General features: G+C 51.9%; 10 protein-coding genes across 10 annotated transcripts; 7 read left to right on the top strand and 3 right to left on the bottom strand.

Annotated features, from left to right (window-relative positions):
- Window positions 1-868: 868 nt before the first annotated feature.
- SNOG_06304 (hypothetical protein) lies at window positions 869-1,944 on the top strand (the record flags this gene model as incomplete). Its single annotated transcript, XM_001796629.1, has 2 exons — window positions 869-895; window positions 964-1,944. 2 exons carry the CDS (start codon window positions 869-871, stop codon window positions 1,942-1,944), a joined length of 1,008 nt encoding a protein of 335 aa, XP_001796681.1.
- A 909-nt stretch (window positions 1,945-2,853) lies between these two features.
- Window positions 2,854-3,999, top strand: SNOG_06305 (hypothetical protein; the record flags this gene model as incomplete). The annotated part of the gene is made up of 1 exon (XM_001796630.1): window positions 2,854-3,999. One exon carries the CDS (start codon window positions 2,854-2,856, stop codon window positions 3,997-3,999), a length of 1,146 nt encoding a protein of 381 aa, XP_001796682.1.
- A 565-nt stretch (window positions 4,000-4,564) lies between these two features.
- On the top strand, window positions 4,565-5,076 carry SNOG_06306 (hypothetical protein; the record flags this gene model as incomplete). The annotated part of the gene is made up of 2 exons (XM_001796631.1): window positions 4,565-4,954; window positions 5,011-5,076. The coding sequence occupies 2 exons, from the start codon at window positions 4,565-4,567 to the stop codon at window positions 5,074-5,076; spliced, it is 456 nt and encodes a 151-aa protein (XP_001796683.1).
- Window positions 5,077-5,477: 401 nt separating this feature from the next.
- On the bottom strand, window positions 5,478-6,621 carry SNOG_06307 (hypothetical protein; the record flags this gene model as incomplete). The annotated part of the gene is made up of 3 exons (XM_001796632.1): window positions 5,478-5,857; window positions 5,895-6,012; window positions 6,205-6,621. The coding sequence occupies 3 exons, from the start codon at window positions 6,619-6,621 to the stop codon at window positions 5,478-5,480; spliced, it is 915 nt and encodes a 304-aa protein (XP_001796684.1).
- Window positions 6,622-7,268: 647 nt separating this feature from the next.
- Window positions 7,269-9,029, top strand: SNOG_06308 (hypothetical protein; the record flags this gene model as incomplete). The annotated part of the gene is made up of 1 exon (XM_001796633.1): window positions 7,269-9,029. One exon carries the CDS (start codon window positions 7,269-7,271, stop codon window positions 9,027-9,029), a length of 1,761 nt encoding a protein of 586 aa, XP_001796685.1.
- A 1,025-nt stretch (window positions 9,030-10,054) lies between these two features.
- Window positions 10,055-11,153, top strand: SNOG_06309 (hypothetical protein; the record flags this gene model as incomplete). Its single annotated transcript, XM_001796634.1, has 2 exons — window positions 10,055-11,115; window positions 11,141-11,153. The coding sequence occupies 2 exons, from the start codon at window positions 10,055-10,057 to the stop codon at window positions 11,151-11,153; spliced, it is 1,074 nt and encodes a 357-aa protein (XP_001796686.1).
- Window positions 11,154-13,149: 1,996 nt separating this feature from the next.
- On the top strand, window positions 13,150-13,423 carry SNOG_06310 (hypothetical protein; the record flags this gene model as incomplete). The annotated part of the gene is made up of 2 exons (XM_001796635.1): window positions 13,150-13,278; window positions 13,310-13,423. 2 exons carry the CDS (start codon window positions 13,150-13,152, stop codon window positions 13,421-13,423), a joined length of 243 nt encoding a protein of 80 aa, XP_001796687.1.
- A 3,030-nt stretch (window positions 13,424-16,453) lies between these two features.
- SNOG_06311 (hypothetical protein) lies at window positions 16,454-17,710 on the top strand (the record flags this gene model as incomplete). Its single annotated transcript, XM_001796636.1, has 2 exons — window positions 16,454-17,561; window positions 17,601-17,710. The coding sequence occupies 2 exons, from the start codon at window positions 16,454-16,456 to the stop codon at window positions 17,708-17,710; spliced, it is 1,218 nt and encodes a 405-aa protein (XP_001796688.1).
- Window positions 17,711-19,192: 1,482 nt separating this feature from the next.
- SNOG_06312 (hypothetical protein) lies at window positions 19,193-19,577 on the bottom strand (the record flags this gene model as incomplete). Its single annotated transcript, XM_001796637.1, has 2 exons — window positions 19,193-19,284; window positions 19,493-19,577. 2 exons carry the CDS (start codon window positions 19,575-19,577, stop codon window positions 19,193-19,195), a joined length of 177 nt encoding a protein of 58 aa, XP_001796689.1.
- A 600-nt stretch (window positions 19,578-20,177) lies between these two features.
- SNOG_06313 (hypothetical protein) lies at window positions 20,178-22,225 on the bottom strand (the record flags this gene model as incomplete). The annotated part of the gene is made up of 6 exons (XM_001796638.1): window positions 20,178-20,337; window positions 20,481-20,771; window positions 20,824-20,927; window positions 21,008-21,107; window positions 21,156-22,125; window positions 22,174-22,225. 6 exons carry the CDS (start codon window positions 22,223-22,225, stop codon window positions 20,178-20,180), a joined length of 1,677 nt encoding a protein of 558 aa, XP_001796690.1.
- Window positions 22,226-22,482: the final 257 nt, after the last annotated feature.

A 22,482-nucleotide genomic window follows, 5' to 3' on the forward strand; every position in this document is an offset into this window, starting at 1 on the left:
ACTGTTCCTTTTCATCTAGCGGCAAGCTAGCTGACCTGCATTAGTCTCTCTAACTATATTCAGCCTCACATCGCCCGCGCCGAAGGTCCAGATGCAAGACCACGGTTGTGCTCTTTTGCTCCTTTGATGTGTGGAAAGTCCTACTTTGGATCGATACATAATCATATCCCTCCCTACTTGGGGCAAACTTCAGTCGCCCGTATCAGTTTCCAGTTAGCAGCTTGATTCACTCATTTTTCGTCCTTATTATATTCATAATGCTTAATATATCTGCTTGGGTCCTCGCAACCCTTGCTGTTGTCCAATTAGCACACGCAGCCCCACAAGGCATCAGTCGTTCCGCGCGCTGCGGTCCGTCTTTCGGACTTACTTGCAAAGGAAGCTCTTTTGGCAACTGCTGCTCAAAGTATGGGTACTGTGGCTCAACAATTAATCACTGCGACTCGAGCACCGGGTGCCAAGCCAGTTGGGGATCTTGCTCTTCGGCATCCTCACCTGCGGCGACATCAAAGATCTCGAAGAATGGGAAATGTAGCGGTGACAGTGGTGCAACTTGTCAAGGCTCTACCTACGGTAACTGCTGCAGGTGCGTGCTCGAACTGCTCACCAAGAGGCATATGCTAACACTTTCTCAGTCAGTACGGCTATTGTGGCTCGACGACCGCTTACTGCGGTAAAAACTGCAACCCACTGTTTGGCGCATGCTCTAGTTCGCCATCTTCCACTCTTGCGGTCTCATTGTCACCCTCAGCGGTCCCTTCTCCGGCGCTAGTTGTCTCCACCAACGCTCGCTGTGGTAGTGTAAATGGAGCCTTGCCCAAAAGCATGACATGCCGCGGATCAAAGTTTGGTAGTTGTTGCAGCCAACATGGTTACTGGTATGTGCCAGATATGTGTGCGCTTTTGATGATGCTGACCAGATTTAGTGGTACTTCAAAAGACTATTGCAATAATGGTTGTCAGTCATTTTTTGGTGATTGCAATGCAATGTCATCTTCCTCTCCCTCAAAGTTGGCCACACAGCCCGGTGTCTCATCTACGACTACTCTGGCTGTGGCCATAGTAACCTCCAGCACTACGATTGTCACTTCGCTCAGCTCAACTCCGTCAGCAGCTGTCACTGCTGTGAACCAGATTTCCTCGTTGGCCACCGTTTCGTCAGCTAGTGTGCTGTCTCCGCCCTCAACTTCTACAACCGCTCTCAGCACGACTACTCCTGCTTCACCAAGCAGTCCCGCTGCTCCATCCGAAACATTGAAATGCAAGGAAATAGGACGCTTGCGAGATACAGAGTTTCTTGCGAACATTGGTTTCACCAGGCAAGTCACCCTCGAACAATGCACAGCAACCTGTCTCGCGGCGCCCGCATGCACATATTTCATCTTCAGAAATGGAGCTGACTGTCTTCTCTTTGGTGGGAATGTCGCTACATCTGGACCTGTCGTCCCAAGTCCAGACTATAACTTGTATGAGAGAGGCTGTTTTGCCACAATGGTTTCAAGCTCGACATATCTGTCTCCGACATCCGTGATTTCCACTACCTCGTCAAGCAGTTCTGGATCTCCATCTGCTTCTCCGACACCTGCCGTCTCGGCTCCGCTCTGCGATGTGCGGGGATCTCCTGAACATGCGCAAAACATGTTCATAGGGGCATACCGAGACGACGAAGTTGGAACATGCTCATCCAGGTGCTTCAGGAGTCCGGAATGCACCTACTTCATTCTCCAATCTGGTTCGTGTTCCTTGTATAAAGGCGTACTCGCGGAGGGTGGCCTGATCATTCCCAACAACTACAATCGTCTGTACGAGAAGACTTGCTTCCAGACCGTGGCTTCGAGTTCGTCCGCATTTTATTCGTCAACTCAAGTCACCAGAAGCTCGACTTCGTCAGCCACGCCAACCAGCTCTACTCCAACTGAAACGACTACTTCTACAACCCCTTGACCTACACCGATCGCCCCACAGTGTAATGAACAAGGTTATGCCACCACCAGTCTTGGCGCCGAAAGCACCATTCCCCTCTCCGATGCTGAATTCTGTGGACGGGTATGTCGCCTCACCACGAAGTGTACGTTTTTTGTTTTCAGTCCCAGCTTGTGCACACTGTTCAGTGGCGTACCAGTGCCTGGTCCGTTTGTGCCGAATCCTGACAGTGTCCTGTATGAGAGAAACTGCTTTACGTGATGCAAGCTACTAGGTGGATGCGCGGTGCGAGGTAGCAACAAATTCAGAATTTACTCTAAATTTAGTAATAAGACAACTTTGAACTCAAACGGCACATAGTAATGCAATCCACGCTCAAGAAGTTCCGAATAGTTCTTGAGCCTACTTCTTGCGCAAAGATGACATGTCAGATGATTGGTTCTATCTACGTCTATGCGCCTCCACGCTACCAGTATCATCATCCTCAGGCACAAATCATCCTATCACGAGCGGCAAGGGACAGGGAAGAGGAGATCTCACTAGCTTTGCATTCATGGTTCAATCAGAAGGGGAGAAGGTGTTAGGTTCAAGATTAGTGAACCCCCAGGATTGTACCGTGGAGTAGACTATGAGGTACGGGTGAACGTCCGGCAGTTCTACAATTGAGAGTAGAAACTCTAAAGCAGCAAGGCGTCTACTGGAACGCTGCGGGGCAACCCTTCGAGAACTTGAGGTGTACTTGAGGCTCAAAAAGCTACCTTCGCGTCAGCGGCACTGATTATGTGTTGATGGGCAAGCAAACGCGTCCCGTCGGCGCTGCCACGTGACAGCAAAAGCTTGGCGCGACTACAATATTCGGTCTCGCCTTCGTTTGCGGACTTTTCTTTTTCACGACACTCTCACCTCCACCACAGTTGAAACGTCTTCAACATGCAAGCAAGCAGCGGTACCAACCCTCATGGGTCTAATGACCCCATCAGTGAGAAACCCTGTTCGATGACCACATTGCCTTTGGCCTCCACTGACACCCAGAAAGTTTCCGAGCTCGAACAGAAGCTCAACACCCTGTCTGCCGAGATGACCCGACTTGAAATAGCCGCTCTCTCAGGCCAGTATTCCCCTTTGCCCATGTGGGATCTAGCAACCATGATGCAAAGTACACGATACCCCCTACTCATGGAGCGGTATTTCGACCTTCAAAAATCGGGCAGAGACCGGATTGAGGCTACACTGGATCGAGCAAGATCCGCGAAGCCATTCTTGGGATTCATGCAAACTGACATCCCAAACAAACCAACAAAAGCCCCCGTGGCACCCACGGGCACACATGGACCAGTTTCGGTCGCAACACATGCACCAGATCCGGTAGCAAAAGCCGCAATACCAGCGCAGACCCAAAGACCAAACACACATGCTTCTCCACCTCGAGGAATACCCGTGGTCAAGTTCACATCCGAGCTCATTTTCGCGACCAGACCAGCCGCAGAGAATCTGCCAGGCGCGCCAGCACAGAGCTTGCACGAAAACAACACCTCGCAGACACCGTTGCAGAATCGCAATGTTACCCCACAAAACAAGGACACTCCCGGGAAAGGGAAGAACCCATGGCTTGAGTCCCGCGAAAAGGCCGGCTTGCCGGTCAAGTTTAGGGCACCGTCCAAGGGCGGCAAGATTGACCCAAGACTCATCACGATAGGCTGGAGTCGCTTTCAAAGCTACGCCGCACTTCCAAGGACAATGCCAATCATGCAGAATGGCCAGCCGGTCAAGGATCACGACGGCAACGACAGAGTCGCAAAGATCATGAATCCCGCGGACTATGGCGGTAACACTTACTACGATCTTGGCCTCTGTGAAGCCTGGTTCTTGCATGGCGACTGTGTTGATTGGGGTCTCTGTCCCTGCAGACATTGGTTTTTCGACGCCACAGAGAGGAGATGGGTCCTTGACGCCTTCTTAACGAAGATGTCAGGAACTTTCGAGGGGCCATGGCTCCCTCCAGACGACGACGCCTCGGGATATGTCGGTATCCCACGTGAGTACATTTCTGGACGAGTCTTCGAGCCAGAGCACTAGCGAGTGCGCTGACACCAAAATGAACGTGACCTGATCCGCACAAGATCAGTGATAGTCTCGGAAGAAATGGATGCTCACAATGCAGCCAACGCACCAGCTGGTGCTCAGCCCATAAAGAGAACTGGAGAGAGCATGAAAAACCGTTGGAGGCATTAGTCGGAAAACAGGCGCGTTTGACTATCCAATGCATATTCCATTCCTGCAGTGTGCTCCATGAAACTGTTCCCATTAAGTGAAGTATGACTCGTCGTGCACTGCATCCAGCCCTACACTCATCTCTTGCTGTTTTGAGCTTGTCGTTTGTCGCGCGGAGACGCAGCGGTGGTGGTGAAGGATCTGACTTCAGACCTCATGCGGGGTGTCGAGGCAATGCGTGAGATGATGTGGGAGTGGAATTCGCTGTGATAGGAGAAGGAAGGCTTCCCGGGTTGAGCTGCTCGGTCATAAGATGGAGATAGCACTAGCGTCAATGTACGCCAAAATAGTTGTATCGCATCGTGTCTTCCCGCCCACAACTTGGATGCCCTCTAATCCTTACGCTTCTGATACCAAGACGATCTCAGCCATGCTCCGCAGGTCTTTGACTACAACGTCATTCGCGTTCCGCAGATCCTTCACCACCACCGCTCGTCTCCGCGCGACAAACGACAAACCCCCAGCTAAGAAGCCAACCTCGCGACAACCGCCGCGTCCTCGCGATGAACACCAGTCCAAAGAGAATACGAGGAATGGACAAGAAGAAAGCGTGTTAGACAGGATGAAGGCCGAATTCGATCCGAAATCACCGCACTCCACACTAGGTTTTGCGAACCCAAAACTCTCGTCTGAGCAGCGGTCAAGAAATCTGTTCCTGGTCACACTGGCCACATTCTTTGCGTTTGTCACCGAGCCATTGATGATATCTGCGGAGCAAGACGAGTGGTTCCCGAGTCGTGAGGCGTTTTTGGCAGACCTGGTACGTTGGAAGCTCTCTATGAGGGTCGTGAGATGATACCTGACATGCTTGAGTAGATAACGTCCACTGTCATACAATCGCGCAAAGAACAAGACAAGGAGTCACGCATAGCTGGCCTATGATCAGAGGAAGCGTGGCCCAGCGCATCCATTATGCCTGCCAGGAACACGATGGGGGATGTGTCTCCCGATGAAGGGTTGCAGCGAACAACGTGATACGCGAATTTAATTGATTGAAATCACATGAGTGGCTGTTTTGGGACGAGAAGGCTTTGTGCTGTCTTCCACGAGCAGACCACAATCTCACACCAATTCCCTCGCTGGGACAGGAACGGCTACTCGAGTCGATGTCGAGATACGGATTTTCTACACACGATACATCTCTCTTGTGCTCCAGTGCATTCCACCGACGTCAAAACCGTACAGCCTGGTCCTCTACCTCCCGATAGAATCGGCGAAGGCGCACGCCTTTGTTAGAGCCGCTGCTCTGGATCTGTCCTGTCCAAAGGCCAAAAGATGTTTTCCTAAAGCCGTTTGATCGGCTCTTTGGTGAAGGACCCGACATCTTCGCCTCGTGTAATGTACCAGCAGATCCAGGTGATCCAACAAAAGATAACGTCGAAGCCAACGCTGCTGACTGCTGGGTGCTCAAGGAGTGCATTCTGGATCCCCACGAATCCACCATAGGATACGGCCGCATAAGTCGTCTTGAGCATCATAAGTGCAGCGTTGCCAAGGGTTAAAGCCCACATGTAGCCAAAAACCTTGTCTTCAAAGGCCAAATCGTTCTCTGGGAACCAGTTCTCTGGAACTAGCGCACGTGCGAAGGGTGTGACGAGAAGCGCAACATGCGGTATCAGTAGGACGGGCATGAAGTCGGTAGAGTGGTACCAGTAGTGCTCATCTGCAAGAAGATATGCTGGGATCGTAGTTGCGAGAACCGAGGCCAGATTCAGGAGCCATGGGCTGATCCAGCTTGATCGCTGGGGTCTGGTAGATGACACTGACGGCGTCGGTGGGCTCAATATCAACGTAAGAAGAAACAAATTTGTTGCGAAACTGATCGCCACGATTTGCCCGAGAAGCATGAACGCCCAAGTGTACTTGATATTCCGTCTGACGCCTATGATCATCAGCTTTCATCGTTCACACCTGTGAACAACCAATCTTACCTCTCTGTTCCATATAAATACCCAGCCCTAATGCAAAAAAGAAGATCTGGTGGCTCCACCAATATCGCGCGTTGCCTACCACTACCAGCTCCCACGCTTCATGGAACAGGCTGGTCTCTCTCAACCAGAGTCCCCAGTGTCTGTGGTGCGGATCAAGTTCGTAGTAACTCCGCCACATCAACCATGTCTTGTAGCTCACGTTGAAGTACTGGATCATGAATCCCCATGTTGTCAGCAGACTTCCAGCTGCAAGTGCGCTGAACAGCCACACCTGCTTTCTGGGCGGCGGAGTTAATATAGTCGACTTCTTCAGCACAGTATTCTTCTTGACGATCCTCTGAATAATGAATACCGACACGCTGAAACAAGTCAACATGTACGAGAAGAAGATCAGATATGGTCGCGTATTGGTGTCCGCGCCATCGGGAGGAGGTGTGCGATTCATGTAGCGTTGAGGAATGGTGTAGCCAGGCGGGCCGAAGCTAGGAGGCGCCATGGTGAGGTTGTCTTCGGAGAATTATCAGTGTGCGGCATTACGTACATTGTCAATTGTCGAGCTTTTATGTACGAGCTGATGCGTGATGAGATGAAAACGTGTTCACTGCAGGCTAAAGGCTCGATTTGCTGTGCCGGTAATGCGCATTGATTAAAAATACATGCTGATATCAGGCGTTCAATCTTCAGGGTTCGGCATGGGGAACTGTCGGTAAGGCACCAATCAGCGTCATGGCGGTGTGATCGCGGAAGGAAGCATCACGTGGTGTGGGGATGAGGCCCACGTGGTTGCGCCGCCAAGCGCCTCGGTCCACCAGTTGCATCATTGCGGGTTCTAGGAGGTTCTGGTCTTCAACATTAAGCTTCCTTGAATTTCTTCGCGAACTTCAAGACTGTTCCCTTCAAACCTCGCATCAACATTGAATCTGTTTGTCTGTGTTCTCATCAATTGCAATTGTCAAACTTGAAACTAGCGTTGTGATGTCAGACACACGGACCCTTTGAAGTTTTGCTGAGCACGTTCATTGGTTGTCACTTCAACCTCACCGCCCAATACAACAGCCCGATCGTGCAGTTCTCTTCTCTTAAACCCTTTCGTTGTAGCTTTCCCGACAGGCTTTTCACAAACTTCCAATATAGCCTGCAACTATGACGGACACACCACAAACGACAGCTGGGGCCGACCCTAAGGAGGCCAGGGTTCTCGAGCAGCATCTGGATCCAGGATACGCTTTCGCAGCAGAATTCGACCCGCAGACACCCTTTACAGATGACGCACCTGGTAGCTCTTCCAATTCCGTACGGCCAGGTGTTGAATCGTCTCTACAACTGCAGGGTGGCGACATCCACCGTGACCTCTACAAGATCGCTGGACAAGGCAAACGAGCCAAGATGCATCAACGAGCAGCTACGTTTTCGCACACGCACGAGTTTGTGGCACCGTCAGAGTCCGATTTCGACCATGATGAGCTCCCAGTCACGGATCAGTTAGCGCCTGGAGGTATGAGACGACAGTTCCTGCAACGGCAAAGCAAACGTGTTAGCTACATTTCAGAACCTGTGACCAGGAACTTTATTTCTTTCCTGGAGCTCTATGGCAACTTCGCTGGTGAAGATCTTGAAGAGACGGACGACGAGGATGCAATCGCAGACGACGACGAAGAGGGCGAGCGCCGCCCTCTACTTGGCCGACGACAGAGCTCTAAAAGGCTGAGGGAACGTGGCGATGCCTCGCAAATTAAGACATTCTTTACGCTCCTAAAGGCTTTCATCGGTACAGGTATCATGTTCTTGCCAAAGGCATTCAAGAATGGTGGAATGCTGTTCTCGACCATTACCATGATCATAGTAAGCGCGGTCACGGCGCTTTGCTTCGAGCTGCTCCTGTCCTGCAGGAAACAGTACGGTGGAGCCGGTTACGGAGACCTTGGAAAGTCAATCAGCGGACCGAAGCTGCGCGCACTCATTCTGGTTTCCATCACACTGTCCCAGCTCGGCTTCGTCTGTGCAGGTCTCATCTTCACAGCAGACAATCTGGCATCGTTCGCCGACGCCGTCAGCAAGTCCAGGGGCGAGCCACTATCAACCAACGCCCTCATCGGCATCCAGCTTATCGTTCTGATCCCGATGTCATTCATCCGTAACATCTCCAAGCTTGGACCTGCCGCTCTCCTGGCCGACGTATTCATCCTCATTGGCCTGACCTACATCTACTGGTACGACATATCCTCCATCGTCAACATGGGCGGCTTCCACCCCTCTATCGAACAGTTCAATCCTCGCGACTGGACCATGACCATCGGGTCGGCCATCTTCACCTTCGAGGGTATCGGTCTCATCCTGCCCATTCAATCGAGCATGAAGCAACCCGAACACTTCAGCAAGCTCCTTTATATCGTCATGATCATCATTACGGTCATCTTCACCTCCGTCGGTGTGCTCTGCTACGGTACCTTTGGAGAGAACGTGTCCGTCGAGGTGATCACCAACTTCCCGCAATCCAGCAAGCTCGTCAACGCTGTGCAGTTCTTGTACGCTATGGCTGTGCTGGTTGGTACGCCTGTGCAACTCTTCCCCGCGCTTCGTACAATCGAACTCAAGATTTTCGGTCGCGCATCTGGCAAGCAGAGCAGCATGACCAAGTGGAAGAAGAACGCTTTCCGCACCTCGCTCGTTCTGTTCACTGGTGTTGTTGCTGCAGTTGGTGCGAGTGATCTCGATAAGTTCGTCGCTCTCATTGGAAGTTTTGCCTGCGTACCGTTGGTGTATATCTACCCAGCATACCTGCACTACAAGGGTGTCGCCGACCGACCGTGGGCAAAGGCCGGAGACATTGCGATGATGGTCGTTGGTCTCGTGGCGATGGTGTACACGACAAGCATCACAATTGCGAGGTGGGCTGAGACGTAATACAAGAAAATGTGGATATGTGGGCGGAAAAAGTTATTGTTGCTGAAATTGGCTACTTGCATGATCGCGCGCATGGCGTTGTGGGATCTGTTATTTGATATGGTGTTTTAATAGCGAGCATGTATTATAATCAGCGTATGCAAAGCATTCTTATCATGCGACATATGCGCCCTGATCTCGCTTGATTACACATAAGTCATGATGAAAGCACCGCGATGACTACCCTGAACGCCTTGTGTCTACCCCACTCAATCCGCAACCGAGCATACCAAGACAGTACCTGCAGTCCCTCGTACCACACTAGTCTCAATGCCGCGAACCATCGATCTGCAGCCACATACTGCTGTGCAACAAAAGACTCAAGAGCTCTGGGGAGCCGAGTTCAATGGCGCCTAGATCTACATCCCAACCTGGAATGCGATAAGTCATCGCCGTCGTTTTTTGGACGCCGATGAGGCTGAGAACTATACTGCAATAGGCTAAAACGCGGCTGTTGACGGCGTGCGATAAGATAAGGTGGGGATGTGGGGTTCTTGCGCCTTGTGGGCGTGCGACGACAGGGAGTAGTTCTCAGGAGCTCTTGAGATGGTTCAGATGCTTTTTCTCACGTCTATCGATTGGCAATTCGATATGCTTGCTCCAGTGACTTTAGTTGTGCTGCTCCCTTTCCTGCTTCTAGGTCATGTCATCTACAACTTCTTGCGTAATCCGTTGCGTAAGATCCCGGCTGCACATCCATTGTCACATTTTACATCGATTTGGATTCATTCGATAAGGTGGCGTTCTGTCGAGAATGCGACACTCAAAGAAGCACACGATCGACTAGGCCCGATAGTATGTCTCGGACCCAATGAGATCAGTGTGAACTGCGTCAAAGGAGGTATCAGAGAAGTATACGCGGGAGGGTTCGAGAAGGAGAGCAGCAATGGAGGATACAATTGGTATTCATTCTTTGCGAACTATGGCGGGTAAGTCACACTGAACTTGCTGGCGCGTTATCATTAATAACAGGCAGTGTCGACAACATGTTCTCCATCGGCGGCAACAAGCCTCACTCAATGCGCAAGAGGATGATCAGCAATATCTACAGCAAGTCAGTGGTCACGGCATCTCCTGTGCTGCTAGCTCAGATGTCAACCATCATGTACAAGCGCTTTTTGCCTTACCTTGAAGGAGTATGTCGCAAAGACGGTTGCGTATTCAACATCTATGCGCTTCTCAGCGCCTCCACCATGGACATTGTCAACGCCTACATCTTCGGTCTCAAGGCAAGCTCCAACCTCATCGACAACGCAGATCAGCTGACGTGGTTCCTCGGCCTCTATAACTCGCGCAGATCCTACAACTTCTGGCCGCAGGAATTCCCAGCCTTCAGTAGCTTCGTCGAGAAGTGGTTGGGTTATAGGTTCGCGCCGAAGTGGGTCGAAGAAGCGAACGAAGAGATCGAAAAGTGGACGCAGGAAATGTGCGAGGGTGCTGGACTTGTGTTAGCACAGGGTGAAACAGAGGCAGAAGATACTCCAGTCGTGTACCAGCAGCTTGCGACGGCTCTGACCAAGGAGGCGAAGAAAACGGATCTCGAGAAGACTGACTTCGCTCCGGTACTGGCCAGTGAAGTGCTCGACCATTTGGCAGCCGGTTTCGACACGTCGGGCATCACCCTGAACTACCTTGTCCACGAACTGTCGCAGCGCAACGATGTGCAGTCTCGTCTTCAGGACGAACTTCGCACGCTTTCACCTCGTCTTTCACCTTCTTCCGCGCCAAGCTTGCCCGACCCAAAGGCGATCGACACACTGCCATTCCTACACGCTGTGATCTGGGAGACGTTGCGTCTGCACTCTGCTATTCCAGGCCCGCAGCCACGCTTTACGCCACCACAAGGATGTCGTCTAGGGTCTGAAGAGCAGTCGTACTACGTACCCGGTGGTGTAAGGATCAGTGCCAGCGCTGGCTTGCTGCATGCGAACGAGGAAGTGTACGAACGCGCGAGCGAGTGGAGACCGGAGCGATGGCTAGACATGGAGCGTCTCGACGAGGAGAAGAGGAAGGATATGGAAACCAGATGGTTCTGGGCGTTCGGCAGGTCAGTGACCCGAACAGGTTTGCAGGGCGATTGACTAACCTTCACAGTGGCGGACGGATGTGTGTTGGGAGCCATTTGGCAGTCTACCGTAAGTGGCTGAAATTCCTCTGTCTTGGACCATCTGCATGCTGTAGGACGCCTGTTCGTTTGCTCTATGCCCATGTGCAGCAGAAACCCGGCGTGCCTTGTGTCGCCGACTGCGAGCTAACGTTCAGGCAGAGATGAAGTACATCGTGGCGGCGTTGTATTCCAACTACAGCACATCAATCGTCGACGATTCCGGCATCGAACAGACTGACAGCTATACAGCCCCACCGCAGAGCGATAGGCTGATGATCAGATTAGAGAAGCTGGCGAATTGAGGCACGTGCTGTGTTCCAAGCAAGGCCCATGATTTCCGCAGCTGAAGCCCCGATGATCGGTGGTCCTTGGAGGACTTCGAGGCACTCTACAAAATCTGCAGGGTGGAGGTCCACAATCGGACGATTGGTGTCGGAATCACCTACCGGAATGTTGAGGGGATCCAGAGTTGTACCACGGTAACCGCCAGGCAGCAAAAAACGAACTCCGATCAATGTACTGATGTGGAGCCTTTGATGTTCACATGATACTTTGGTCTGTGAATAATGTTTCAAGATAGCTTGTCATCATAATAGCGATACTAGACTGAGCTTGCTTACTTGAAATGGTGTAGAAAGTGCATTAGTGTGAATGTGCCTTACATTTTCGTCCAGGAAGGGCCCGCTCGACAACGGACCACATGCTTCCAGGCTTTTAAATATGCTTTTACCAAGTAAACGCACGATATCGATCTGTCCATCGACGGAATCGCACGGAAAAGTCCTACTTCGACATCCCTACATGTCGGGGCTCCAGTCTTTGTCGGCTGCGCGAGTTCCCCCCATTGGTGTAACATGGCCTAGCCCTCACACTGTATGCTGCTGATCTTCTGGCATCCCATCGCATTTATGAGTAAATCACGTCGTCACGAGGTCGTGACTGATCGAGGCAGGGCTATGCCAGTGAGCGGCTAGAAGCGGGGACGGGCTGTGAGCACAAGCCGTGATGTGAACATTTCCTCGATGACTTCAGCTTGCCCGGGTACTTTCAAGCGGGATGCCTGACCCTGATCGAGTCTCATGTATACCGTAAAGGGTAGGGAGGGGTTTTCTATGTAGAACCACTGCTGACACTGTGTCGTCACTAACGGATAGTGCCGCAGTTGCATCTCTTCTAAAGCAGTGCTCGTAGCACTTGGACAACTGCTTCGTGCGAAAGAGATCTAATACATTCTCAGATCGTGGTAGCATGCTCATGGAAACCTGGAAAGCTCCGAAATGGGTCCATACGAGAACAGAGCTCGGCAGTCAATATCGTATCATGGCTCATCTTGATCGGTGTGTCGCTCGAAGCACTTACATGATACACAATCCCGAAGTAGTTGCCGATAACTCTGAACAGAAGCCGCAGGTTGAACGTGGTGAGGATTGCGAGATGGCAAACCGTAGCCTGACCTCCAAGCTGAGGCGCTATAGTGCCTTACTCTGCTGCAGGCACCCGGGCCACGTCCCTCAATATCAGACTAAGCATTGCTGATCGCTTGTTTCAACATGCCGAGAACCGCCTGATTCCGAAGCATACACTTCGCAGATGGGCCGGCGGCTTCACGAAGCTGAGCAGGCATCAACTCAGCGTAATGGAAGAATCATCTGCCGTGATAAAGCTGCATTGATTGTTTTGATGATGTTGGCTGAATCATGTGGGAGAGATCGGAATGCATAGGCACGGCCTACCCCACATGTGCTATAGTAGCCTGCAGAGCCGGCCACTCGCCGGTTGTTCGTGGAGGTTGCGGACATGGAGGGCGTTCGAAAGGACACCGCGCGACAGAAGACGCTTATGCAGCATTGTGGGATGGAAACTGTAGGAGACACTGGGTCCTTGTGAGCCTCGTTCGATCGAGAACGCACGACAGATCATGGCGACATTCCCAGCACATACATCCGGGCTGGCGGTGCGAGTCCATGCGGAAAAATGCGGTGGGTGCTCCCTGGAGCTGTGGGGAGAGGCGCTCGCTCGAGCCGCACACTTGCCTGTGACGTGCAATCTACCGTGTCTCAGGTCGAAGTTCGGTGGAGAAATATCTGCACAGCATTGTGCAAGGTAGGCGAGATCGTAGATTAAATGCATACAGGGTCGATGTTGGAAGTTGTTGTGTGGTGCGGAGGGCGCCAACGGCGGCATCGTGGCCACCTTTAGTGTTCGCGCTCAAGGACCTTCAAATTCGACAGACCTGGACATGCCTTGAGCACACCACGGAGCGAAACATCCGCAGATATCGCTTCCGCCGAGGAGGGTCCTGACGAGGATGTAGCAGCCAGATTGCCGTGCCGCAGCAATGCAACATCTGCAACGATAACCCGGCGTGCTGACCCGGCGACAGAGCGTTGCTAAGGGACAGGGGCGGCTATAGTGAGATGCTGTCAGAGCATGAGTAGCCGACACGCCGTGCGTGGAACAGGCATGCTGAGTGCTCACTCGCTGAATGTTTTGTGGCTAAAAAGAAAGGACGGGGGCCGCGAATGGTGGTGTAACGTCGTAGAATTCTGTCGTCAAGCGAACAGACCATCGTGTGTTCCGAGCATCTCATCGCTCTTGCATCCCTGGAGAAATCTTCCCAGCCACCACAGACTCGACGGCGATCTCTCTCCACTTGCATAATGACAGCGTTCAGCGACATCATATCCAGACGTGTGTGCTCCCGTGTTCGGGACACCAGGCTAAGCATTGCCCATGCATTTTCGTCAAAACTCTGCGCTCATCAGCCGCATTGAAGACCTCCCGTTCTGCATTAGGAGGACCTGGCATGGACAAGGAAGAACAGACACTACCAAATGTCTCATACGTTTTGCATGACGTGAGCATGCAGCTCCAGTCGTCTCCTGCCTGTGTCGACTGCTGTGAGGGCCAAGTCATCGGTGCTATACGTCTCAAGGCCGCCATGAGGTGCCGCCATAGAGCCTGGGTGACAGCCGCCATGTGCTTGGACTCTTTGTACGACGAAAGCTGCCGAACAGAGGTCGGCTCGAGACGGAATGCAGTATGCTCTGCTTATTGCACTCCTCGATGCGTGGAGGTTACGGGTCTATGGAACTCCGAGCTTAACAAAACCGTGTGGGGAAAATATCATCTTCGGCTCGGACGGCGATTTATATACCGCCTTTCAAGTAGAGTAGTTTCGATGGCTAAATTCCGAGCGTTGTCTGGGTGTATACAAGCCAGGATCCCGCTCCCGGGTCCCCCGTTCAATGCCCTGGTTGTGCCCAGAGCTTCCTCGAACCTGGGATTGCCGTAGAATCGAAGCACTGCGGAGTTCCAAATGCATCCATGTCCTGCTGCTTCTCAACCAGTCTGTGCAGCGCTCGATACTCTTCTCGGCTGCATGGGAGATCCTCGCTTTGGCTGAATGTGACAGCGGATCGTTATTCCTCCACGCTAACAGGCCTGGGGTGATCACCGACTTCATTCAATACATCACTGGTCATATAGAGCTCTTACTGTACTTTGCCGCTTTACGTGCGGCTTCACACAGTTCTTTAGTCTCTCGTTCCCCGCGCCTTTGCTCGTGCTTACACGCGCGCCAGCGGGCTGGACAAGCCTCTCTAACCCGGTATTTCGCTGAGCATATACCGTTCTGTCGTTTTCGCTCATCTTCGGTGCGTCAAATTACAGATCCTATGGTTGTAGAGGCAATTTCCAGCCGCAGTACACTTTGAGCGCCACGCGGCAAGACATCCGTTGTGCAGTCGCCCAAGGCGTCCAAAGACGAAACCAAATCTCGAATTTCACCATACCAGAAGGCCATATCGTACAGCGCTTTTGACTGGTCGAACTAAAAGTTGGTTGCATGATCACGCCGTCGCTCGTTCATCAGCTAGCTCGCCAAATCCGGTAGCGACCGATCCTGTTAGTCGAGATCTCGGCACCCGTTGAGCTTCACACAGGACGCAAGCAACAAATCTCTCGTGAAGCTGGTGGATCTGGAATAGGACGATTGCGTAGTGCTTCAATCCTGGATAGCAGACAAGGCGGATTTGACTCGCCGACCTTTACGGTGCTCTTCGTTCCAAGGGTCCAGCTTCCAAATTGACCATAAGTCTCTGGGTCACTCATCCCATCGCCTCCTGCACGCTTCGCTCATAATACTTGGCTTTCCTAAGGACTGCACTGCTCCACTTCGTAGGCCATTGTGCAGCGCTACCACCTCAGAGTGCAGGAAACGGTCCCGGTTTTGTCCCCTCGACCAAAAGGAATCAGTATCATCGCCCAGTACCACTTCGCGACGCTCGTGGAAAGTAAAAGCAAGCCGAGGAATATCGTTTGCTATGCTGTGAAGGAACAGGTGGCCAGCATTGAGGGCTGTGGTCAAGTCTGTCGAAGCCCTGTTGGATCAAACAGAAAGGACGAGGAGTTGAGGAGTTTCGCTATCGCTCGCTGCTAAAGAGCCGTTGCGCTTTCTCCCGTTGGTGATCCGTAGTTTGCGGTGGAGGCGGTTCCCCATACCAGGCACGCCATCAACCGATCCCGTACCAAGCTGTGAGCCCCAGCTCCACTTCTGTGCTGAACTTCGACGGCCTTCAACCTCAGGTAAAGCCTCAGCAGAGACAAAACGCCTCACGAGGTTTGCACGCCAACATCGACTATAGTAATAGACGGACAGAAGACTCGGGCTCTATACCTCATTTCATCACTCGAGCTGTGAGACAGCTGGGAAGTTGCCATTGCATCGACGAAGCACAGTCACCACACACAAAGACCAACGCATCCTCGCTACCAGTATTCTTTCACTTAGCTCGTCGGACACTGCGCTTTCGCGTCACCACTATACACTCCAGGCCGATTAAGATACGCACTGTTCATGTGGAGATCAAGTCCACGCATCGATCTGTCCTTTCAAGAATCCTTGAGCATACCCTAAACAACCGCTGGTACTTTGGTTCACGAAAACTGGTGTTGCACCCTCTACGCTGATAGGCCGCATCGACGTCTATTGCTCCACCGTTGTTGCGCGCTCTATTTTCGACGTACCACGGAAGCTGAGGAGCTCGGAAGGAGCAAATCTGGGTCAAGCAAGCGTAAAGTCCAACGGTACTTCCTCGAGTCTCGACCTTGCTCTTGCATTTTCTCCGTCTCTCCTCCCTTCGCCATCACCCCATCTCAATTTCAACATACCTCGCATAAATCTTCCCATGGTAGATTTGCGGTCCATCCCACCACCATCAATACTCAGTCCGTCACATCATCATTCGACCCATCATCTTCCGCCACTGTCTCGAACATGTTTGGTAACTACCTTACTGGTGGTCTACCACACGCGATGCCTTCGTTAATGGCACCTGCGATGCCCTCTGTTGAACCTGTGAGAGTCGGGCAGTGCAAGCTGGTCGTGCGTCAACAACCATACGAAGCACTCGTCTCTATCGAGGGCAAGGAAAAGTCTCGCAAGCCCATCGATCCTCCGCCCATTGTCGAGCTGCAGGTAAACAACCCATCGGATCCTGGCAGGCAATGGCTCCAGAGCCCATACTTCTTCGTTGTCGTGGACTTGATTGAGAACGGTAGAAGCAAGCGCCGGGAACCGGATGCCATGATAGGACCTTTGACGGGTACGCTGACCTCATCACTACACCGCCTCAAGGACAGTGACAACATTGACAAAGGCTTCACGGTCTTCGCTGATGTCTCGGTTACTCTCGTGGGCACCTTCAGACTCCGCTTCAGCCTCTTCGAGCTGCAAAGAAACGGCACAATGTCGATGTTCCTGGCCAGTGTCGACAGCGAAGAGTTCAACGTTGTCGCCGCAAAAGACTTCAAAGGCATGGCAGAGTCCAGCGTCCTCTCAAGGTCCTTCTCTGACCAGGGAGTCCGCCTTCGTCTTCGCAAAGAACCTCGCGGATTGTCGGGCAACAAGCGCAAGCATGGTGCAGCTGCTTCCGAGGAGAAAGACAAGCCCGACCGACAAAATCAGACGAGCGATCCCTCATCCTACGACGAGAAATCTTCTCCAGTCAAGAGGTACAAGTACGAGACCGACGAACGCAAGGACAGCCTTCCGACAGTCCCTCACGCCAACGTCAACTCGTCCGCCAACATGAACTCATCCACCAACATGAACTCGTCCGCGTACAGCAATCCCTCCTTGTACAACCCGCTTCCGAGCTACACATCACCTAGCCATGCTTTGTCCAGGCAAACCGCGCTTCTAACCCCCTCGCATTCAGCAATGCCTGGTTACAACTTCAGCAATGTCGGATTGCAGGGCAACTTTCCCCGCACAACAATGGGAGCCTCACAGCAATACCAACAACGGTTGCCCGTTGCGAATTCACCAGCCCTGTACAGCCAGCAAATGTACCAGAATCCTCCCAACAGCACCATTTCGAATGGTTTGTCGCATAATGCAGGAGGTCTGTCACAAAATACAGGATACAGCAACGATAGCAACGTCTTCAAATATGTTGGACAGCGCATCTACCCCACCTACCCCGACAACAACGACTTTGATGGAAATCCCTCGTTCCATCATGGTCAGTAGTCCTCTCACGAGGACATCTCCTTCGTCTGCCCTGTTCATCATCCGGATGCAATGGACAAGTCCCTCTTCCGAGACCCAGTCCGTCAGCAAATGGTGTTTGATGCAAGGCTAACGTGCAAACAGGAGAGGTTCGGCGCAAAGGAAATAGGAGACGGGCACGAAGTTACGACTCTCACGCGCCAACTGACGGCGGAATGTAATAACGGCGTTATGGTGCTTTGGGCGCAGTTTTTCTACTTAGAGTTTTTCCTTCTCGCAGGCTCGTCTAGCATGGACGAAGAGTCTCGCACAGTATCGGCCATCGGCGTTGACGAGTTCCATCATTTGCGTGTCCCATGGGCACATCTAATGGAACGAGTAAATCTGCACGCATAGCGATCGGAGTTGGTTAAAAGGGTCGCACTATACCCCAGCAGTGATATTCTCCTGCAGGACAAGGGGATTTCATTCTTCTTTTCTGATTACATTTGTTTTACATTTGGTTCACATTTGCTTTCACTCGGGTTTTACGGCCTTGGGCCACCTAATGTTGTTGTAATGTGTTATCATCATGGTTGTTGTTTTGTAGAGGAGCAGTCCTTCAATGTGGAGTTGATCCAGTCCCGATATTGCTTTAATATATTTATTAGTTTTTGTTTTCGGGTCTATCGCGAGCGAAGGAAGTGAGGATGTTTTCGATTTTGCACCGGACTCTCTCGTAGGCCATCCCACGCCTCGGTTCTTAGAAGATTACGCTGAGTATCTTCGTGTATGGTCGGCAGACGTTTGTGATTACAGTTCGTCTCGCTTCACCTACACCTACATACAGAACTACTAGTGGGATCTGCATACGTTATGGTTTCGTGCCAAAGGGGTCTCGCCATCCCACGCCTCGGTTCCTAGAAGATTATGATGGGAGGTCTTCATGTTTGGTAGACGGACATTCGAGGTTTCAGTCGTCTTGTCTCACCCAAGCGGGGAACTACTAGTGGGATACGCGTACGTTGGTGTTTGGTACCTGCGAGGTCTTCATCTTCTCTTCCTTTGTAGATTTAGTTCCCTCCATAGCAATAAACTGCGGTGAACCAATTTGACCCGGCCCATTGTTGCGTGCTTGCGTCAATCAGAGAGGTCTACAATCACATGTCTGCTAACCACAGGGTAGGACTAAGGTGGAGAGCTTGGCTAACTTGCGATACGAATCCGAGATCTGATCTATGACTCCTTGCTGTTGGCCAAAACCCGAACTGTCGATCGAGCATCCACGTTCATTCACAAGCAAAGAAGACTATCAGCCCCATGCACAGTCAGATGGCCCTTACGCCTTACGGGACTTTTGCCGCTATTTGGTGTCACCTTACCTGTCAGTTGTCAGATCGCCGAGCTGTTTCGCGCTTAACCTTATGCACGACTCGGCTCTTGGTATCACAGACCTCCTTGCATCGGCTTCTGATCACAACATCTGGCGCTATGAGATATGGCCAGTCATCCACCCTCTCCCGGCTAAGCGAGCGGAGAGATCACATCGGCGAAGCCATCGTCATCCTCATCCGCATCCAGCTCGACCCATTCCTCAATCACAAATCCTGACCCGCCTGCAAAACGAGTCTGCCAAACGCCACATTCCAACCCTCGCGTAAACCACCCATTCTCGCACCATGTACAAGGATCTCCAAGGATCTCCGTCGCAAAATCACATGTGAACACGCCCCCTCCAATCCCACTGGCCCGGAGTCACCCACCCGCTCATCACTGCAACGTAAAGGTTCGGAAGACGGGCCTGCCCTGACGTGTACCACACACTGCTTGCAGCCAAGATGTCAAATTCTTCTTCCCCACGTGTACGCTGGACCCGATGCTTTGTTGCGTTTCCTTTTCCGGCGCCCATGTCGAAGAGCTTTTAGAGTTTGCGCCACACAGGCCTAGTCAAGGGATCGGCGCCGAGGAAAGCCGGTTTGACACGGCTGGCGTGCTGGATGGGGGTTAGGCGGGGATGACGCGCATGAAGATGCGGTCTCGTGATTTAGCGGTGGGTGTGTGGGAGCTAGAGGTGGTGGTGCGAGGGACTTGAGGGGTGATTAGAATGGTGGAGGATATAAGGGTGAGGAGGGTCAGAGGGAGGATGGAGGGGTAGAGAGAAAGCAGACACATGGGATTCACACTGCATGCAAGGTTAGGTCTTGGACTTGAAGCCTTCCAAGTTTGTCATTTGTGACCAGCTAGGAACATGTAAAATCCCAGAAAAGCACCCAGCTTGTCATGTCCGTTGACATGAAGTAGGTTCCTTGCAGATACATCGATTGAGGATGTCTGTGCGATGGGTCCACGACGGGAGAATACGTCAACCCAAAACCATTCCTTTTCACCAGAGCGTGTGCTTCGCGTGTAAGTTTGTCAATCTTGTATTGTCCGTGAGACATCCCGGAAGAGTATCAAGGATGTTACCAAGTCTGCTGATGCGCGTTTGAGATGACAGCACAAGCTGTTTCTAGTCGTATTGCGCAATCAGAGACCCATACCTCTTGCCATTGACTGTGACGAAGAACTCCAGAGAAGCCTGCATAGAGATGTTGACAACGCCTTCAATGTCGTAGAAGCGCTTGCCGTTTGTGCTGATCATATGCTCTAGGCAGGATTCAGGCACATCACTGTAGTCAACAGTAAGCGTTGCCACTCGATAGACTGCCTGGTGATATGTGAGCGCTGCTAGAATTTGGTATATGTGACTTGACTTACAGTGTCATGCTCCCGCTGTGGTGCGGTGTCACTGTCGCAGGCGACAAGATCCCACTGCATTCGACGTGAATCGCCAGGCCAGAAGCTTGATGACACTGTCGCCGATGCATGGGTTGCCTGGTCGGCTTTCAGATCTTGACCTTTCGCAACTAACCACTCCATCTGATCCATTGCCATCTTCCGACCATCAAACTCGTCGTAGTAAGCCTCGGAAGCTCTATGCTTGCGACGACTGAAAGGGGCAGACATAGAAGTTCCATAATGACGGCGGCTCTTACGTGCTAAGATTGCACCGTCCTTGCCCTCGAGACCTTTTGCCGCGGCACCTCGCGCTACAGCTGACCAACTGAGCGAAGTTAGTTTCAACTCATAATGATGTAAGGATGGTTGGTACGTACGCATAACTCGGCTTGATAGTAGCAATGTTGCTTTGCTCCATATACTCCTTGATCTTGCGATGCATGTAGGGCGATTCGGAGAAGCCACCAACCAAGAAAACGTACTACAAGAGATTGTTAAAATCAGGGTATAATATGATACACGATTGTGTCTCATAAGTACAATTAGTAGAAAAGTTCTTACCTTGATATCAACTTTGTTCTTCCTTGCTCGCTGTAGTTGCTCGTTGAGAAGTTCATAGGTACGGCAGATCGACGTCTCGAACATTGAGGTGGTGTCTTCTCTGTACTCTTGTCAGTGATAATAGACACAAGGAATTTGCTGTACTGACGCAGTGACCGTTATTTCGCCGTCGCGTATGCCTCTGGCCTTATCTTCCTCGATCGCGCTCAGAGGATTCGGTAGCACTAAATATCCGGTCTCAGTGCCAGAAAAGCCGGTTTTGACCTCCAAAGTGAAGTCCTGGAGTATCTTGGCCGCTTTCTTGCTCAACGAAATCCTTGGAATCTGTTCACTGCGACAGCCCGCGATCTTGACGAAGTCTGATGTCCCTAGGCGACATTCGAGCCATCTCAAGAATGCCCTATCCACGAAGATACCGCCGCACTGAGCCCCGTTACCGACTGTAGCTTCTTCGATGATGGTAGGTTGTAAGCTCTTGACCCGATACGCGATCAGGTCCACCGTGCCGCCGCCCATGTCGCACACTATGAAGCCGTCGCCAATCGTGAGCTGTTCATTCTGCGCAGTGCCGCGAAGAGTGCGCATTGTGTAGATAGCTGCAGCTTCGGGCTCTGTCGTGACCAGAAGTGGAGTGTTCAGCTGGGGGAACGAGAGCTTGTTGAATCCAGCCTTGTCGACGGCTTGAAGAGTGCGATTTTTCGCGCCGTCAGACCAGACCGCCGGCACAGTGATCACCAGCGTGATGCTTAATGTCCTCCATAGCTCTTTGCCAAACTTGTTATCCAGGTTAGTGATAAGGTGGGCCTTCACCTGTGCCAGGAAATCTGCGACAATCTCGACTGGCTCCTTACGTGGACCTGACTTCGATAGTTCTTGCGAGATCTTGGCTGCTTCTCCTGTATGGCGGTGGTCAAGTTCCAGCTGGAGCTTAGTCCACATCTCGCGCTTTTCGTGAGGAGGGATGTTTGATCCCCAACAGATGCCTTCGTCAAGATAGGCAACTTCGGAGGGCACTTTCTCCTTCGTGCCGATTTTTGTATGACGAGAGGGCCAATCATGGATGATCTCTATGTGCTGGCCATCGGAATTCGCGTCTGACGCCTCGCAGAAAGACACGCCTGTAAATGTCAGTTGACCATGTCGTAGTCCAAGGCCTGCAAACTTACCTGTGTAGGTAGTACCGTAGTCCAGGCCGATCACTAATCGGTTACCCTTCATGGTCGCTGTGTCGCCTTTGTGGTTGCTGTGGCTGTTGTTGGTCACAGAGGGTGGTTGATGTTTAGTCCTTGTTGCTTGGGACACTGCCAAAAACTATGAGTAAGCTATTGCCGTTACGTAAGTGAGTTGAGCTATTCAAGGTGAAGGTGAGCGGCAAACGTACCGCTGCCAAACGCTGCCGAACGCCACGTGAAGGCGGATTGCGTCAGATAGCGTATCTTGTCTCTCGCCTCACAAGCGTAACAGTGCGACTTCGA

The sequence above is a fragment of the Parastagonospora nodorum genome (assembly GCF_000146915.1).
Source record: "Parastagonospora nodorum SN15 chromosome Unknown scaffold_9, whole genome shotgun sequence".
NCBI lineage: Eukaryota > Fungi > Ascomycota > Dothideomycetes > Pleosporales > Phaeosphaeriaceae > Parastagonospora > Parastagonospora nodorum.